The 20,118-nt window shown below is 36.3% G+C and overlaps 1 protein-coding gene across 6 annotated transcripts in view; it reads right to left on the bottom strand.

Moving 5' to 3' along the window:
- Nucleotides 1–20,118, bottom strand: part of LOC145666574 (tubulin polyglutamylase TTLL13-like) — a 211,565-nt gene that overhangs the window by 100,769 nt on the left and 90,678 nt on the right. For all 6 annotated transcript variants that reach the window (XM_081733930.1, XM_081733929.1, XM_081733932.1 and 3 more), the window contains 2 exons: nt 12,731–12,831; nt 2,706–2,834 (listed from right to left, as the gene is read on the bottom strand). In XM_081733930.1, the coding sequence (XP_081590056.1) occupies nt 2,706–2,834; nt 12,731–12,831 (230 nt within the window). The remainder of the gene's footprint in view (nt 1–2,705; nt 2,835–12,730; nt 12,832–20,118) is intronic.

The raw sequence follows: 20,118 nt of genomic DNA, 5'->3' as shown, positions 1-20,118 counted from the left end.
ATAGCACAATTCTTGGAAAATTCTGTTTAACTGTAAGTTTAACACACTGTGTTAATATTTTTTAAAACCAATATTCACAATGCAAAATCATTGAGAACATAACAATGCAACAATGAAAAGTTTATTTTTATTTCTGTAAACTTTTCGATGTAACCCTTTGATATGGAGAAAAGAAAAAAAGGAAAAAAGGAAAGGAAGAAAAAAAGGAAAATATATATTAGGTACAAAACTTTTCGCCAGCAATGAATAGTACACAAGAACTCCACACTATATTGTTATGTGTACCTCTTGAACTTGAGCACTTTGTGTACTTTTTGGTGGTATATTTTACTTTCCCTTTCTGTATATATGAACCTCTAAGGCATATACTATCCCATGTACTATCGGAAAATTATTTCCAAGTTTGTACAGAATGGAGGATAAATAAAATGAAATGAAATGAAATACAAGTGATTGAAAAAACTGACTCGAGTAAAGCATATCTCTTTACAGTGCATTAAGTAGAAAGTTCATTAAATATGAAAGAAACTGGTTGCATAAAATATTAATACATAGATCAAGATATTTAGAATATTTAATGTATAGTAAATATTATACATTATACACGATTAATGTAAAACAATGATTGAAATTAACAATAAAGCATAATTTAAAAAAATAAACATAATGTGGGTTGCTCTAATAATGAATAAATCGTAAAAGCGTCGCAAGTTGTCACTTTTGCGTAAATTTCGTGCAATATCAAGACTTGTTGCAAATTTCGCTAATTCGACAGAATTTCGCATTTAATCGCGAGCGTTATATAGCCTAATAAATAGTGAAAAAAATATATATTATATACACAACATTTTCATACAAAACTGATACATTTTGCGTGTCACCAAAAAATCGTATCTCTATTTATGAGCATTTAATATTACTAAATATTACGATTTTTGATAAATTTAATGATAAATTAAGATTTGACACTATTTGTTGAAAATGTTAAGACTTTTAATATAAGGGAACCTTATTTCTTTACAACTGAAGAGTTTACTTTACAGCCGCATTTAAATGATAATTCACCTATATCAATTCTGCACTGAAATGTCCAAAATATTCAAACATGAAATCTAATTCACTATTGACAAACAATAAATTCTTGAAATTAACATAATGATCGAAAGTTTATAAAATATTTCGATTTTCATTCAGTTATACTTCTTCCTTAAATTGTAAAACCAAAGATAACCAATTTACAAGCAAGAAACTTGACACCACTGCATTGTGTAAACTTAAACTTTTTTCATACACATACACAGACCTTGTCTTTATCTCTAAATAACCTAAGTGCAATTATCGTTGCGAAACATTTTAATGTTCGCCATATATTAAGCAGCGTGCTTATTCTTAATCTGCAGGGCATTTACACGATTACATTAAATATCAGATCATGGTCAACTGCTCATTTTACAAAGGACACTTTATATCACATATTCAATTGAATAAAAGGGCCCCATACGATTTTAACATTCTTAATGCTAAATCCACCTTAAACCTACCTAGTTAATTTAAATTATTAAAACACACGGAAAATAAAATATCACACTTGCAGCTACCTGGCATTTGCAAATCCCTCTCCTTTATAGGAAAGTTAATAGCGGAAACACGAATGCGGTAGAAACAAAAGTTACGGATATGATAAGCGATATTACTTAAAAGGATTTAGAATTTTGAAAATAAGCAGTATATAAAACTGTTAATGTTACAAAACAAATTTTTAGATTTACTTAAATTAACCGCTGAATTTTACCAAAAATTTATTTAAATTGCAAATTTTTAACTATTTGCAATATGAATGAAGGCAGAGTCAAATCATTATAACTTATAAACCTGTAAACCTTATAAAACTAGGAATGCAATGGATATACCCGATTGCAATGAAATGAGCTGAGCGAGCTTAAACTACGAAATCAGGAAGCGTTTTTCGGTGATTATTCCTCGATGGTACATCGGATTTTTGATTTCGACCTATGTTGTCACTCAGCACGACATACTCTATCAGCGTGCTAAGTTTGGTTGAGATCGGCCAAACGGTCTAGGAGTAAGCGTTTTTCGGTGATTATTCCTCGATGGTACATCGGATTTTTGATTTCGACCTACGTTGTCACTCAGCACGACATACTCTATCAGCGTGCTAAGTTTGGTTGAGATCGGCCAAACGGTCTAGGAGGAGTTCGCGGACAACCATACGGCTAACCCGAGTATAAGAGCTTCGCTTCGCTCAGCTCAATTAATTAATATCGATTACTACCTTTACTTCAATTCAAAGGTAGTAATCGAGACATCAAAAATTATACCTGTAAATTATTTGTACTCTTTGTACTCTACCAATAATATATCAAAACTAATATTGCATACTTTCTAAGTTTCTTTTGGACTATAATTGTTTACGAACCAAAAAGTGTTTGTGCCGCTGTCATATTCGTGCAAATACATAGTATTTACATATTTGATTTAAAATTATCTCGTACAAATTATGGTTAAGTGCTTAGACTCCTTTATTTTGGAAAAGTGAACCTAATTGGGTTAAGGTTTACAGTACAGGCAAAATAAATAAATAACTGATGATTGACTGTTTTTCCAAAGGATAAAATGAAACTTACTCGTTTATAATATATATCAGTTGCTCTGAGGCTAAATGGAAAAGAGTTTTGAGCACTAACCTTTTCGTACCTAACTCTTCGTCTTGAATGTATGTTCGGCTATGTTTGTTTACAGCATAATTTGTAAGATGCATAAACACATTTGTTATATTTGTAGCTGTTGGCTTCCGATACAAACTCGTAGCAAACCTGAAAAATCAAGACTAAAACTGTGTATTGATGGATTGTCATTACATATTATCCACGACAAAAAGTTCAAAACTATTGTTTTTGTATAAAAATAGATGCTGGCTGTTTTCTGTTATCTTTACTGTTATTACGAGGATCATTCAATAAGTAAAGAGACAAAGTCTATATTTTTAACACTAATCATTTTTTTGTTTGTTTGTTTGTTTCAGGGGTGTTAGCTGGCAACCTTGGGATATGCTCTGATCTGCTGTTTCGTAATTTTATGTCAACATAACTTCAAAAATATCAATTCATCATGGCAAGTCCTCTAGAAGATTGCACCTTAGAAGAACAGCGCTCAGTCATTAGGTTTTTAGTCGCAGAAGGTGTAAAACCAAGTGAAATTTTTTCTCGAATGTTGAGACAGTACGGTAACAGTTGTATGAACCGTGCGAATGTGTACAAGTGGGTTGATTGGTTTAAAAGTGGCCGAACAAGTGCAGGTGATGAACCCCGATGTGGACGTCCAGTTGAAGTTTCTGGTTCTTCGTTGGAATCGAGGATTGACGGACTTATTCGTGATAACAGAAGAATTACTGTTGAAATGATAGCTGAAGAAGTTCAAGTAAGTGTTGGAACTGTTCACAATGTCATTAGGAACATTTTAAAGTACAGAAAAACGTGTGCCAGATGGGTTCCCAGACAGCTTACTGACGCTCATAAAGAATCAAGGCTTTATATTTGTCAAGCCTTAACGCAACGAAGTTTGATTGAAGGAGACGCTTTTTTTGAAAGAATAATGACTTGCGACGAGGCCTGGATCCATCAGTACGACCCTGAGACCAAAAGGCAGAGTATGGAGTGGAAACACACTAGCTCTCCAGTTCGCAAAAAATTCAAGGTTCAACCTTCCGCTGGTAAAGTGCTGCTGACTATCTTTTGGGACTCTCAGGGTCCAATCTATTGCGATTTCCTTGAAGATCAGCGAACTATCAATAGCCTATACTATTCTGAGATGCTAGAACACAAAGTTGAACCAGCTATCAGGAGCAAACGCCGTGGACTCCTGTCAAAAGGAGTCATTCTTCAGCACGATAACGCCCGCCCTCATACAGCCCAGCTGACCCGAGATAAGCTTCAAGAATTGGGTTGGGAGGTCTTACCTCATCCTGCCTACAGTCCAGACCTCGCCCCATCTGATTTTTACCTGTTTGGACCACTCAAAGACGCCCTACGTGGAAAAAGATTTGCTAACAATGAGGAAGTTAAGGCAGCGGTGCAAAGGTGGCTTCGGGGTAAATCGAAAGATTTCTTCGCCAAGGGAATTAGGAAGCTGCAAGAAAGATGGGACAAATGCATAACTGTAAAGGGGGATTATATTGAAAAATAGCCTTAGTTTTGAAAGATTGAAATAAATCTTTATTGAGCTATAGCAATTTGTCTCTTTACTTATTGAATGCCCCTCGTAAAATAGTGAAAAAACGAAAGACAAATATGCATAAACTATGATTACATATAGTTTTACCGCCTTTGAAGCTGAAAACATTGTAGCGACCGAGAAATAATACCACAATGAAGGAGACATTCAATAATTTGAGGATACCGATTCATTTTTACTATCTATATCTCTATACGCATAAATGAAAAAGACGCTGAGTGTTACACCCTAACGGAAAAATGGCTGAACCGCTTGAAATTAATTTCGAACACAATAAATATCCCACTTAAATTGCGTTTCTATTATGTCATTTTTATTAAAGTAAAAATAATAATTCTATATCTTTTTATAAAAAATGCTATTCTAAGGGAGATTCAAAATTTATGCCTACAATAGTCTATCTGAGGAGCTCTTCAAGGAGATGAAACTCGTATAGACTTCAAGGCGAAACGTCATGGGATAACCATCTAACAACGTATGGGACCTTCTCGAGCGCGACGAAGTGCAGCAACTCGACGTAGCAGGCATGACAGGTTGCTGGTAGTCCCTGTAAGGATGTGTAAGCATGCACCCACAATTCGATGGTTGTTGCAGGTGGAGAATCCTGGGCACGAATGGCCCATTCGATGCTATCACACATGTGCTCGATAGGTTCATGGTCGGAGATCTATGGGGTCAAATCATATATTAGAAGTTGCTAGAATATTCTTCAAACCCGTTGCACACCATTGTGGCCCAATAACATGGTACATTGTCATATTAAAAAATTCCATTGTTGGCAAGGTACACGAAATCCATAGAGGGCTGGAGGTGGTTACTCAACTGCTGAACATAGCGATAACCAGTCAATGTCCCGTTCAAGCCGACCAGGGGACCCAAACCATGTCATGTAAACACGCCCCAAACCATTACGGAGCTACCCTAACTTCAAAATTGCCTTGTTGACAATGTGGATCCAAGGTCTCATGGGGCTTGCGGCACTTTAGAACCCTACCATCCGCGTGTATTAACTGGAAACGTGACACATCTGCAACGATAATTGCCAATTATCTAAGGTCCAATTCACGTGTTGAACCCACGTGAGCCGCCGCTGCCATGGTCAGTGGCTTACGCACATCAAATTGTACTGCACTGACCTCTGAGACAAGTTACTGGAACATCCTCCATTGATCGGAGCTGTCAGTTCACGCATTGTTGCATGTCTGCCCGGACAAGTCCAAACAAACGTTGCCGATTGTGGTCATTTAACAGATGTGGACGGCCACATCATTGTCCTAAATGGGTCCTAATTCTTCTAATGTGGTACTCACAGTTCACAATTGACACTGTGGAGTGAGAAATTTCCAATGTCCGGATGCTTTCTGAAATCAAATTCCCGATTCGTCTAGCAACAATTACCATCCCACACTCAAACACATAATTCCCGTCGGATTGCCATCACCCAAGTATACAATATTTCACTCAGCGACAACCATTCGGCAGCACATCCATCAACTTGGGGAGCACTACAAGTTGGGTCGATGGGTCCCACATGATTTGACTCCGAGCCAGAAGGCAACGCGAGCAGACACCTGTGTTTCTTTGCTGTCTCGTCTGAGGAAGGACCCATTTCTAGGCAGAGTGTTGACATATGATGAGAAGTGGGTCCTGTACAAGGCTCTACGGCGCCGTCATCATTGGTTAGCATTCCATAAACTGGTTCCAAAACAGCCGAAACCATCACTGCACCAGAAGAAGGTCCTGTGTGTTTGGTGGACTGCTCACGGCATCGTGCATCGGAAACTGCTACTAGCTGGTCAGAGAATCAATGCAATTGTGTACTGTCAGCAGTTGAGCCGTGTTCAAGAAAAACTCAAAACTCTGGAGCCAGCGCTTCTGAATCGCAGAGAGTCCTCCTGTTACAGGACAACACTAAGCCCCACGTGGCTAGGATGACCCGGGACACCATTCTACGCCTTGGATAGGAAACCTATTGCATCCATCATACTCCCCGGACATTGCACCGTTCGATTATCACCTGTTCCATTCCTTGGACAATCACCTTTGAGAACGCCAGTTCGAATTCCTAGTAGAGGTGCAAAATGCGCCTGATACCTTCTTCGCTTCACGGCCCACCAAGTTCTACCGCAATGGAATCCATGGCCTTCCACAACGTTGGCAGAAGGTCGTCGATGCTGATGGGGATTATTTTTGATTTTCCAGGTACGTCTTAGATGACATATCGATGTTCGAAGATGGTGGGTGATAAAGCGACAGAACTTTCTTGATTGCCTTATATATTGTTGGTGCACTTTCTGTCACTGCCTCTCCCCTACAGTACCCGGACAATTTGTACTGAAATAGGCAATGCAATGCAAGGCATATTTTCTCAGAAACTATTAACACAAAATTTATCAGGAATTATTTGACCTATTAACAACAAAATTTACGGAATACATTGGTAACATAAAAGGGTATGTCCTAATTATTTTGCACACATGGAGACTGGACTGTCAAATAATAACAGAATAAATTACGAACACAGCCATTTTTTTTTCCTGAAATTTTCAAAATATTCCTCCATTGATTCTTTTTCGTACGTTTGTTCAAGCACAATATACATTAAAAAAATCCTACGTAACCGCAATTCAAACAAGGTATAAATTGTACTTATTCTCCCACTAGAAAGTAATAAGTGAACATTATTTTCTACAGGGTACAGCAGTAAATCGGTTCATTTGGAAAACGTTATTAAGAGGAAACGTTGACATTTATTTGGGTATAGTAACTTGGATTACGTACTAGACATGAAAGCATTTACTTATTTGTGAATTTAAATCACCAAACAGAAAACAGTGTCGCACCAAAAAAGTTACTGTCAAAAAATGACATCTTGCAGATGACTGCCATTCCGCTACACTCAATAAGTCTCTTACCAATTTCATTCATTACTCTGTGCAGCACATCTAGGAGAATTCTTGCAACTTCTTCGTGAATGCGACGTTTCAGTTCTGGAACTGACATACAGACCCACGGAAACTCAATCTTTGAAAAAACATTGTGATAATTTTCTTTTTGGTGCAACACTGTTTTCTGTTTGGTGACTTAAATTCACAAATAAGTAAGTGTTTTCATGTCTAATTTGTATTTCAACTTGTACCCGATTAAATTTCATTTTCTCTTAATAACGTTTTCGAAATGGTCTGATTCACTGTCGCACCCTGCTCTTTGTTAAAATGAATTTTCTACTTTTTCGTTGCAAGTTAAAACACATTCTACTTTTTATTAGACACTATTAAAGCAGTGAATGTATACGCACAATACCTTTTAAACGTAATGGAGTATGTCTCATTTCTTTTTTGTTAGTATCAAAAGCAATGTTACCAAGTTATAAGCGAATAAAATCAGAAAACAAACATTTTTATCAGGATATTTTCAAAACTTCCCTGTTATTTCCCTGCTTTGAGAGAATTCAAACTAAAGTTATATCGAAGGAAAGGCCATCTAATTGCAATTCAAACGAGGTATAACTCATGTTTTTACTTTAATTACATCTTGAGTTAATAAGTCTAAGTAAAAATCAAGAAGAGTATAAACCTTCTAAAGAATGGAAGTCTTAAATACGTTTCTCTGTCATATCAATGGCGGTCGAGATGCGACAATTTGGGTAAGCACTAATTTTGACATATTGAACACAATCAAAGAAGAAAAAAATAAAGTTTTTTTTTTCTGCTTAATTCGAACGTTTGCTTGTCAATGTTTCAGAAATACCACTTTTAAGGGTGGGGGCAGAGAATCAATTTCTATATCTTTTTCTCTGTATTCAAATCGACGATACCTGTATCATCATCACGGAGAAACAGCTGTACCATTCGAAATGAATTTTTGAACGTAGGCAAAACTGTCCTCGAGATGGGTTCCATCATGCCACTTTCTTAAAATACACCATAAGCTGAAGAGGGGGGGGGGATTTAAAATACACACCAAAAACAGAGTATCTCATAACTCTCTAACCTTAAGGAGATGAAACTCGACATATACTATATATATTATTATTATTATTATTATTATTATTATTATTATTAAAGTGAGTGCTTACTCACTTGCTAAATTGAATGAGAATGAACGCGCTCCAAGGCTTGCGAAAATGCCACTTCTAGGGGAGGGAGAATGGTCAATTTGTAAAATACTTTTATATTTTCCACGTTGTATTCCTACAATAGCTAAAGTGAAGAAACGTTTCAGAAGTTAAAAATTAATTTTCGGACACAGGACCTGAGTCAACCTGAAACTTCATAATTTTAGTTTGACTAAAATGTATATCCTAAGGGAAGGAAAGATTCAAAATATTTCACGAAGAATAAACCCACATGTGAAGAAGGAACATTTCAAGTAATATTTACTAAATAATAGTAAGATAGGCAACTGAACTATGATATGTTTATATTTCGTTCTTCATTTGATTTTTTTTTCTTTTTTAAAGGATGTACACGGTTTACAGAACTCATCTGATCTTAACTAAACTGCCTTTTATATGGGGTTATCTTGATTTGCTTAGTAGGCATGTGAAATTGAAATTATTAACGTGTAACAGTTTCATTAACTATCCACTTGGCTTCATCAGATAGTGTCTGATGAAGCCAAAATGGATAGTTGGCGAAACTGTTATACGTTAATAATTTTTACAATAAACGTATTGTTTTTGTCAGTGAGTAGTTTAAATCGGATTTAAGAAATCTTCTATCATGAAGGAAACACTGCTAATTTGTTTTTGTGACAAAACTAGCTCACTTTGGTAATAAATTATGATTATGGATTGCATTTTGCTATCCAATTTTTTGTTTGCATCGCATTTCTATGATTTTCTAACATTATGTGTCATTATATATATATATATACTGGCCTCAGAAGGTAAGAAATGTGGCGTTGGAAGCCGATGCACTAAGGCTGAAGTGTGCGCTATATGGCCGGCCATATTGTTTCATGAGCTCTTGTGACACGAATTTCAGTATTTTATTTCAGCGCACAGAGATGAGGTGAACTGCAAAGAGATAGATTATAAAGAAGTCACATTCTCTTCAGTTTTATTTATATGACATTGAAATACTAATGAAATTAGCTACCAGATATAAATAAGTACCCCCGCAGCAGAACATGCTGCGATCTGCGATGTGACTGCAGAAAATTTTCCGCGCCTGTGCAGAAAAATTGCCAGAGGAAAAAATAAATAACCAACAGAAAAGTATAAAAACATGCCTGCTATGTGTAGATGTCTTAAATGTAGATGACTCGCATAAGTATAGTTTGAACTATCCTACGTCGCATAAAGCGTATTTTTAACTCTTCTGCAGAAAATTTTTGACTTACAAAAGCTCATCGCGGAAAGACAAAGAAAGTTCTGCCACCGGGATAAGTACTAAACCCCTTGGCACTACAAGCCATGAAGGGCTACGGGTCGCTAGATGGCACATGTTCAACGGAGAGGTGTGTGGTCAGCGAATCGGTTCTCAGGGGTCATTATTTCTGGCTTTCTGGACTGGAGTTCGTTATCTTTTAATTCAGGTAGCTCTTCAATTGTCCCATGCTGCTGGATCAAAACCACAAAATGTTAGTGCTCCCACTGGGAACACAACTAGGAACCACGCATACCGAAGTCACGTGTGCTAAGAATTCGGCAAAGCAGAAGCTTAGTAAAACTTGAACACCCACCTTCTATTTTAATGCTCTCTGTTTACATCCTTAGATGAAAACTTTCATGCCCATGCTAAGGGAAAAAGCTCTAGAAGATAAAGTATACAGTATGTGACTATTTGCTGAAACCTTATAAAAGATTAAAAATAGAGCTTCTGGAAAGTAAGTTCGTTGACAATGAATAAATATATATATATATATATATATATATATATATATATATATATATATATATATGTGATAAATTATTTTAAAAAATCTTCGGAATATTGGGGATCGCAAATGCAATATGCTGCATCCAAACAGAATCCATGTAGCTTTCCTTTTTTTATGCGCATGCGTTTATACTAATAAACCTTGTAGTTGTCTTTCAGTGCGATGCTTTGAAACAAACAGAGCACACAACAAGTGAAAAATAAAATTATAGATTTAGTGAGAAGTCAGAGAGATAGCAGAAAATCTTGTTTGTTACAATTACATTAGCAGCACATATTCCCTATGTGTATGATGATATTTCTCTGTCTCCGGCTCACACCAGGTCACGAGTCTGTTCGGGTTACTGGGTCAGAACGGGTTACTGTTTTATGTGTCTGTCGGTTAACTAAATCTGGTGAGTAACGGGTCTCACTGTCTCCGAGTCACGCGTCAACAACTTTGCGACCCGTGGCATCACTGGTATGAATACATTTTAGCGGTGAGTTAACTCTTTTTTGCGTTATATCCATCAAGAACGCTCGGCTTACTTATATGTTTTTTTCTTCTTTCACGTATTCTGCATGTTATACCACAGGTACATTCATTTGCAAAAACCTGAATAAACAATTTTAGAGCTGTATTATAGAATATATATTAGAACTGCATTTTAAAAGCATAATTTCCATTTATCACGTAGATCCCTACCGAGGAAAAGAAATTAAAGAAAATCGGAGACATGACGGCAGACATTTCTTTGAAGTTGTGAATGAAGTTTTCATGGAATGAGCCATACAAAATAAAACACATAAGAACCTTTAAAACGATAAGTAATTATTTAGAATAAATAAAATTCTCTGAAATAAATTACTTATAGCACCATGGAGTGTTTAATGAAATATAAACAAAATAGAGGTGTTTTCAAGTAAATCGTACGTTTCACTTTCGACTGACGATAGAACAGAAGAAAATACTGTGATTGTGAAAATATCGAATTCCAGATTTCAACGGATTTACACATTTCATGGCCTCTATATACCGAAAATGTGAGTTTTGGATCTCTGTCCGTCTGTTTGTCTCGGTATAAACGTGTACTCTTCAACGCTCGGGCCGTATTCTTCAACGTATCCGCACCAAAGATTCAACTTAAAGATATTGTCAGATACTGTGGGGAGATTTCTGTATAACGTTAAATGGATGCACATTGCAACATTTATTATCCTGTCTGAAGTTACGAAAAAGAGGTCATAATCTAAGAAATAGTTTACTGACTACCTACCTTAAGGCACGCACATCATCGACACATACAGTTCAACGTATTTTGTTAAAATGCCATTCCTTACTTGGTGCCGGCTCAATTGTTCACTTCTGTTGGATTCCTAGCCATGTAAGCATTCTTGGTAAAGAGTAGGCGGATTCTGTGGCAAAAAATGCAAGAGCCCTCCCTTGCACTGATCTTTACCCGGTGTTCACATCTCGTCTTCTCCAACAATGGTAGTCGGAACGGGATCTTGCACATGTCAACAAATTGCATGCCATTAAACCACTCTTAGGAGTCTGGACCTCTAGTTCCCGACAATCTCGTTGAGAAAAAATACTTTTAACTCGACTGCGTATTGGAAACAGTCATTTGACGCATGCATATCTTTTACATTGAGTAGCAGCTCCAGAATGTGTTTATTGTGGAGACCTTTTATCTATCCGTCATCTTTTTGTCGATTGTCCCACTATGGCTCGGCATCGACAACGTTACAAGATTTCGGACGACCTGTACTTGCTCTTAGGTGGTAACACATGTTTTCTTCACGAACTGCTGCTATTTTTGCAAGAGTTTCAGGTTTTGCATACCATTTAATTTTAACTCGTGTGTGGATGTTTCTTCTTGTATTTTAATTAACTTATTACTAGTTTTATTTTTGTTGCTTTTGTCTTTGATTTGTTTTAATGATAAAGTTATGTCAGCGCATGAGTGCAAAAAGACCTCGTTGTTGGCGCACCCACAAAATCTCTAACTCTACAGAACACGTAATGAGCAGAATGTCTGGCTAATTACTACTAACTCAATAATAAAACTGATCTTATTATGCGTATTTATATTTATTCAGTAAAATATTTCAAGAAATGTTTTATTCTCATCAACGATCACAATTTACTGTAAAAAGCTCAAATACTTATCCAATATCTATGATTGTGAGTTTGCTAAGTTAATAATAATGTGCCAGACATTCTCTAATGACATTTTAATGATTGAATGCATTCCAAGGCAACGTTATGTCACCTCTAGAAGCTAAAATACCACATAGAACACACAATCCTAGATAACTGAATATTAGATGTATGAATTCTTTGACTTGGCTTTTCATCGTATATGGTGAACCAAATGAGAACAGAAGAGTTATTGAAAAATGTCAACAGATAAATATAAAGGCATAATAAGGTCAGTTTTATAAGAACGCATGCACAGAATTTATTTGTTACCTACATTTTTTTCCTTTTTTCTCTAAGAGTACTCCAAGGTGATTATATAATGTATATTAGCATTCTCACCTTACATGCTTAACTGAATGTTTAGATTAGATTAATATACAGAGAAAAAGATGTAATAACAAACCTTTACCTGGCCAAGCCTTCATTGTAAACATATATCCTTAGAGGATCACATGAAGTAACTAACACGTACACTCTAAGATCGAATTTATACCCATTAATCAGAAACGGCTGAAAAATGGAAAGGGGAAAAGTAAGACTGATAAACATCTCTTTCAAATAAACTCAAATACACTTTACTCTTAACCCTAGGACTACCAGATGGGTTCATTGGACCCATACAGATTCTTTTGTCAGTAATTATAATGATATTGTGCGTTTCTAGGAATTAACATTTTCTGTCTTTTTCCTGTTTGCATTCTTGTTTTAAATTACTTAGCTGTTATTTTATTTTTGTAAGTCATAAGGTTTACTAATTTATAGCATTAAGTCCTAAGCGGGTACATTGGACCCTGACCTTTATTGATTGCAAATAAATTTGTCAAACTTCAGCTTTGGTTGAAATTGTGCATTGTAGACGGCAGCATAGGCATATTAATGCTCTCCTAGCTATCATGGTGAAGCTAGAAATAAATACGAGGGTTGGAAAGAAACATGTGGCAACATTGTTTTATACCCGCGGGGGGAGTTTTGTTGGAATTGCTGTTGGTAACACATGTAGAGGATGTGTGGAGTTATACAGCGCACGTGGCAGCCCTAGTGTAGGTGCTGCAATAATAGTAATGGAGTGTGTTGAATGAAGGTTGTCAAATCACACCGCTCTAAAGGGGATGTTTTTCAAGTTAGAACAATGTGCATGGATGAAGATCGAATTGGCTCGTGAAAAAACGCCAGAGAAAGTCACTCTGGACTACGTGAGGTATGCGGTAATGATCATTGCAGTATCGGACTGTGATATTTTGGGTTGCAGCGTTTTGTACAGGACGCGATAGTGTGCAACAGGAACCAGGTGGAGGTCGACATGGGGTCGGAAACAGTCATTGAATTGATTCAATTTTTGCTGCATGTGGACAGGAGGTGGACTGACAGGGAATTGGCTAACGAGGTAGGAGCATCCCACACTACGGTATTGAATGTGTTGCACAATGTCCTTGGTTACCGAAAAATTGCACCCCGGCGGGTACCGCACCACCTTACAGACGTTCAAAAATAGCGAAGATACACTCTCGTCTGTGATCATTTTGCACATTACAGACGGGAAGGTCGCGTGTTCCGGTACAGGATTATTGCATTTGACGAAAAATGGGCGCACTCTTACGAGCCAGAACTTAAGCGCCAATCCAATGAATGGTGCCACGCATCATCTCCCCGACCCAAGAAGCTGCTCAGCATGAAAGTGTAACCTAGGGGAATGTGAAGGTGATGCTGATAGTGGCATACGATATACATGGTGTCATATTACGGCATGCAGTCCATGCTAACCAGACCGTAAATGCAGTGTACTAACGCAGGTTTCTGGAACATCTTCGTCCTGTTGCACTATTCAGGAAACGGACCAACTTTATAAGGGATCTACCCATTGTTTTGTATGACAACGGCCTTTGTCACAATGCTATTCCTGTGTGGAACTTGTTCGCACGATGGGGGTGGGGATGGGAGGTTCTAGAGCACCCACTCTTTTCACCGGACATGAGTCCATGTGTCTTTCATTTGTTTCCTAAAATGAAAGAACTACTACGAGTTTGTGAAAACTTCTTGGAAAATTTTATATATGTTTATCTTTTGTTACATAAAAATACATTTCTGAAGTCTGAATTTCAATATTATGTATCTTAGTATTTGTTAGTTCATAAATAAATGATACTTTTTCATAAAAAAGATAAACATTATTAAACGTAAATGTGTTTATTGATGTTCTAGTTCATAAAAAGTACGATGGAAGGAATTTACTGTTTAATTGCTCCTCTCTTCAAAAAGTGTACATTATTGGCTAAAAAATGCAAAAAAGTCACCGTGGGTCCATTGGACTCCGTTGGTATTGAAAGGTATAAAATTTTGTCTGTAGTTCCAGGAGTAAGCAACCCGTTAACGATTCATTCAATTTGACAACGAATCATTGTCAAAAGTCTGAGCACAGTACTGCTTTTTCAGAATTTTCAAAAAAGGTGACGTATCCACATAAAATCCACTTTGTTGGACTTGTTCTCTAAAATAAACATCATTGCTCATATAAAGAAATTAAAACATATGGTCCTGATTCCGCTGAGACAACTTTATTATGTTTGCGTTCAATGAAATGCCGACTCTTAGCCTTGATAAGACCTTTAAGAATTCCAGGCATTTGTTTGATTGATTTCTCTATTTTTTGTTAAGTTATGCGACTCCAGTAGCTCTGAAGAGCCTTTCAAAGACCTTCAGTATTCGCTGACATCTATTTATGGGCTGTCCTGTCACTTTCAACTTACAAAAGCTCGATGCGTAGCAAATCCGATGACTGTGGCAACTATTCCATTTGTTGGTGATGTAAATATTTTCTTTGCATTTAAGATCATTACTTCAAAGCTTGAAATAATATTTGGGACGGTAATACTATTGTAGTACAAAGTTACTGCCCCAAATCTGCGTTCCTGATGGAATTCCATGCTTCACTTAAACGTTGTTTCTGTCCATTATTTCATTAATTCAAACTAAAAAAGCAACTTGGTAATCTGTAAAACATCCCCGAATAGTGATGCTACCTTCTCCGTACTTTGTTGATGAGGTATTCCATAGTCTATCGTTCCAGCCTTTATTTTATTTATTTATTTATTTATTTATTATTATTATTATTATTATTATTATTATTATTATTATTATTATTATTATTATTATTATTATTATTATTTTCACGAGTATCTTTTTGTAATGTTTCATGTTTGAAGTAATGATTTCTTTACTGCAATCCTACCCCAAAGACCATAGATCTGATGGCGCTGAGTACCGTTCTATTTGCTACCGACTGAAATGGCTCTTCCATATTCTGCAAGACATTCTTGGGTTCCGCATGCATTGAATGCACTTGCACAGGAATTGCTGAACCGCTATCAGACGGAGGGTGAAGACTTCTTTGGGAGGATTGTCACTATGGACGAAATTTGGACTCCGTCGTATGAACCACGGTTGAAGCGGTAATCCAATGAATGGAGACATCCTGGTTCTCCTCCTGCAGACGATGGTGGTGTCAAAATGATGTTTATTGTTAGGGATGTACCGATACCACTTTTTCACCGATACCCGATACCGATACTGCCGATACCGATACTTTTGGACATATTTCTTATATATTATCAGGAATTTTCAGAATAATGAAATGATCAACCAAGTAATACGATATATTAGATATAAGGCCAAAATTTGACATACAAAGACAAAAAGCAGAATTTCATATTAAGTTCCACACAAAAAATATATTTCCTCTAAATTTAATCCAGCTCACATAAAATGAACTAAAAAGCAGCAAATACTTATATAGTGTAAACTTAATTCTAAGAGTCAGTGATTGATATTTAGAGTGATAATGTACTTTGATAGTTACATTGCATTTACTAGTCTCTATTTCATACATACACTGGCGGTGATTGGACGTTAAAAGTGAGGGAGCAAGACATAATCTGAATATTTGTATATCAATGTTAGTTTTCTTGATTGTTTCTAACACTGATGAAAGATTGTATAATTAATAGGATACTATTTTTTCAGTTAAAATACCGTATATCATATTTCATATTTCATTAAGTAAATTGACAAGAGCAACGCCAGTAGGTACTAGCCCTTTGTACTCTTAAATACCGAAGATCTAAGAAAAGACTTGATTCCTTGCCCATAAACATCTCGAAATTCTGTCTGGAAAATAGTTGATTTGACCAGTGGCCAGTTAATTAGTGGCCACCGGGTCACTATTTGACACCAAAATGTTCACCATCCTCTTAGGTATTGATCAACATCAATAGCATCTCTCTATGACTTACCGTTCCCAAGATATTGGCCAAAAGTTCCGATTTCGGGAGATTTAAGAAGCCACATCTCGGGAACCGTAAGTCATCGAGAGATGCTGCCGTTGATCAACACCTAAGAGGATAGTGAACATTTTGTTAACAAATAGTAACCGGTGGCCACTGGTTGTATCTTCATTTTCAATATATATACGGTGATAAAAAATGACAGCTCAATATAGCTAATTCAACAGATCTCCTAATACGCAGGTTCCAAATATGTAAATGTATTGTCTACTGAATTTAATTAAATACATTTAATATACAATTTCATTTAAATTTCGAAAAATAATAATAATAATAATAATAATAATAATAAGTTCGTTCTGGCAACGCTCTTTGAGCATTCACAACTGTGTCCTTCTTGTTTTCTGTTCAAAGAAAAAAAAAAAGCCAACGAAAAGGGCTTTGCTGCGTCTGCTAGTAAAAAAAGAAACTTTTTTTTTTTTTGTTTCACCACCAATTTGTAATTGCGAAATATCATAAATACTGTGGGTAAAACAATGAAAAAGGTAAAAGTTGATTCTTTTTACTCTCTTTTTACTCAATATTCCTTGTCGATATTTGTGCAATTGAAGAATAATTTGTGAAAGACTTTTCTTGTTTTGCGAAATGTTCTCTCAATTAGTTTCAAAGCGGCTGACTAACATATTGAGCCCTTGTAAGAAGAAATGAAAGTACGCTGTAATTATTACGCTCCAAAAGGTTACCTTTTGGGCAATTTTCTGTGGCAATTAAAACGCAATTTATGTAACTTTCTTAACTCCATGGGAAGACAAATAACCAACACGTATTCACGCCACGGTAAATATTATATGGCACCTATTCCATGAACCAGTAATACTTACAACAACTTTACATTTCCAAATGAAACTATATACATAAAGGGGTTACTTCAAATAAGTGGGGGGCAACTGCCTCCAAATGTCCGCCCCTGCATAGATATAATGTGAACGGATACTACCGTTACAAATTTTTATTGTTTAAAAAAATATGCGTGGTGAACCAGGTGTTGCTATGTATAACATTAAAAAAAAGGTTATTTAAGCGAAGTCGAAAACGATAAATCTATTTATTAACTTTAGAACTAATTGTTTTTAACCAGTAAGTAGAAGAAAATAATGACAAACTGAGCGTTTTGTGAGTTTCTTCCATAGCATTTTCTTCTGAATTGAAACCTCTGACTCGTTTGAGATTCAAATGACGGGTTTGCTATCCTGACCATGGGCGACCGAAGGGAGAGGGCAGGGTGGGGCCCGTCCTCCTGGCTCACGAAAATGTATACGTAATATAGCAAACCACGTATATTAAATACCACGTGTAATATAGCAACCATAGGATGAGCCTTCCCTAGAAAATTTTCTTCGGGCACCCATGATCCTGACTGAGGACCTTTGACTTTTCTTCACCAGTGTTTTGGCATGGAGGGACTAAAAATATCAATTGAGTACGAGTAATGCAAATCAAAGGCGTACATATGCATAAAGAAATCGATTCTGCAATGATAATAATTTAGATTAACTTTTAAGTATAAAAGAAATCGATGAAATATGTGTCACTGTTAATATTAAACATATTGAAAATAGTTCGGGAAATATATCGGTAAATATCAGTGTCCTTGCGCCGATACCGAAACTCCCAAAAGTGGCCGATATCACCGATACCGATATATCGGTACACTCCTATTCATTGTGGCTTATGATATCTTTCGGATCATCCTGCACTATGCTGTTCCTACGTGTAGACAGTCAATGTCTTCTACTATAATTTCTCGTAACCCCTTTGTCCTGCACTTTGAACAAAGCGACGGCACGTTCGGACACGGATTACCATAATTCTTCAAGACAAAGCGCGGTATCATATGGCGAACACATAGAAAATGCCCTGGCATTTCCAGAAATTATAAAATTCCCTGACTTTTCCAGGTTTTCCAGATTAGTAGACTCCTTGACTTTTCAATAATAATAATTATAAAGGAATAACAGAATTACAATACCAGTTACGTAAACAATACTATCCAATAAAAAAATAATTGCTACGTAGGGATTCGAACCCGGGTCTCTGCCATACGAGTTTCATGCTATACCACTTTACTACGAATTCCTCATATAAAAATAAGAAAATAAACTAGTAGTTACGGAAGATAAAAATAGCTTTCTAATTCTACACGTGTTGATACAACTCGAAGAATGCAAAAATAATATCTGCAGTCTTTTCTTCTTTGAAAATTAGAAGTTAAGGTGAGGAAGAATCGTAATGTAAATCAGAAGCATCGTTAAAAACGATGAGGTAGCCTCAACTTGAAGAACGTTTCCTGATATTTTCCTCATTGACGAAGGTCTACATAAACTTGTTTTTGAATTAAAGAAGGAAATCTCGAGTAAATGATTGTGACACTCACGTAAGGAACGTCTCCTTATACAAGCATTAGTATCTTGTGTATTATCTTACATGCATTGATTTTAACTAGCTAATAGTTTGAGTGGAAGATGAAGTGACGCGGTAGGTAAGTGGTTAGCTCATTGTACTTCTATTCGACGGACCCGGGTACAAATTCCGGCCAGGTTCAAGCTTTTTCAAATGTTTCAATATCAATTTCAATGCATACCCACTGTGACAAGCAAGATCATCATCTCTCCAGGAAGAAAAATATGTTGGAATGTGGAGAATTAGAGATTTGTCAATGGAAGCGATCATTTACAAACTTATTTCTAGCAGTTGTTCTAGATTTGAAATTCATCTACTTTCAACCATTTTCTGATTCATACGTGGTCAGTATTTTTATTTCTCTGAACACACAGCATATAACGAAATAATACATTACATACACAGCAATATTGATATTAATATATGGTGGTCATTGGACAGCACGTTCTGAACCATAGAGATTCATCTTAGAAGGGAGAACTCTTTCGTGCGTCATCTACTCCCAATTTTAATTGCACAAAGACCTGGATAAGGGCTACCAACTGCTGTCAGTGCTGACAAAAGTTACTGCAAATGATCTGGACCCCAAGTAATGGAATTAGAGCACTTAGGAGGGGGGAGATGCTTTTCTGGTGGCTGTACTTGGCGACATTTTTCATGTAAGCCACGTGCTCTGCCATTTTTAGACGTATTTCTATTATATTCGGTGATGGGTCTGGTACTGACTATTGAAGAGTTCTACGTTAGACAATTTACTCAATTCATATGTTTGTCTCCTTTCACACCATATGTATTTTTTCTTCAAAGTTTTGTTTTCGGAAATTATCAACTGATGTTCACTTTTTTTTTTTTTTTTTTTTTAATTAAGGCCCAACTTTTATACCCATATAATTATGCAGATACAAATTATACTTTTATCGATTGTTCACTTTGGGTCAATCCATCTGAGATGGTCCAAAGATGGTGAAAATTGTTGCTCGACCATCTCCAAAAATTATAAAAATTTGAGTGACGAACCTTGTGTATGAGAAGGTCAATGACATCATTCACGTTGCCGTAT

Source organism: Thermobia domestica, chromosome 12 (assembly GCF_964235325.1).
Source record: "Thermobia domestica chromosome 12, izTheDome1.hap1.1, whole genome shotgun sequence".
Taxonomy (NCBI): Eukaryota; Metazoa; Arthropoda; class Insecta; order Zygentoma; family Lepismatidae; genus Thermobia; species Thermobia domestica.
The sequence above is the reverse complement of the archived record's forward strand: the minus strand, read 5'-3'. Positions and strand labels throughout refer to the sequence as shown.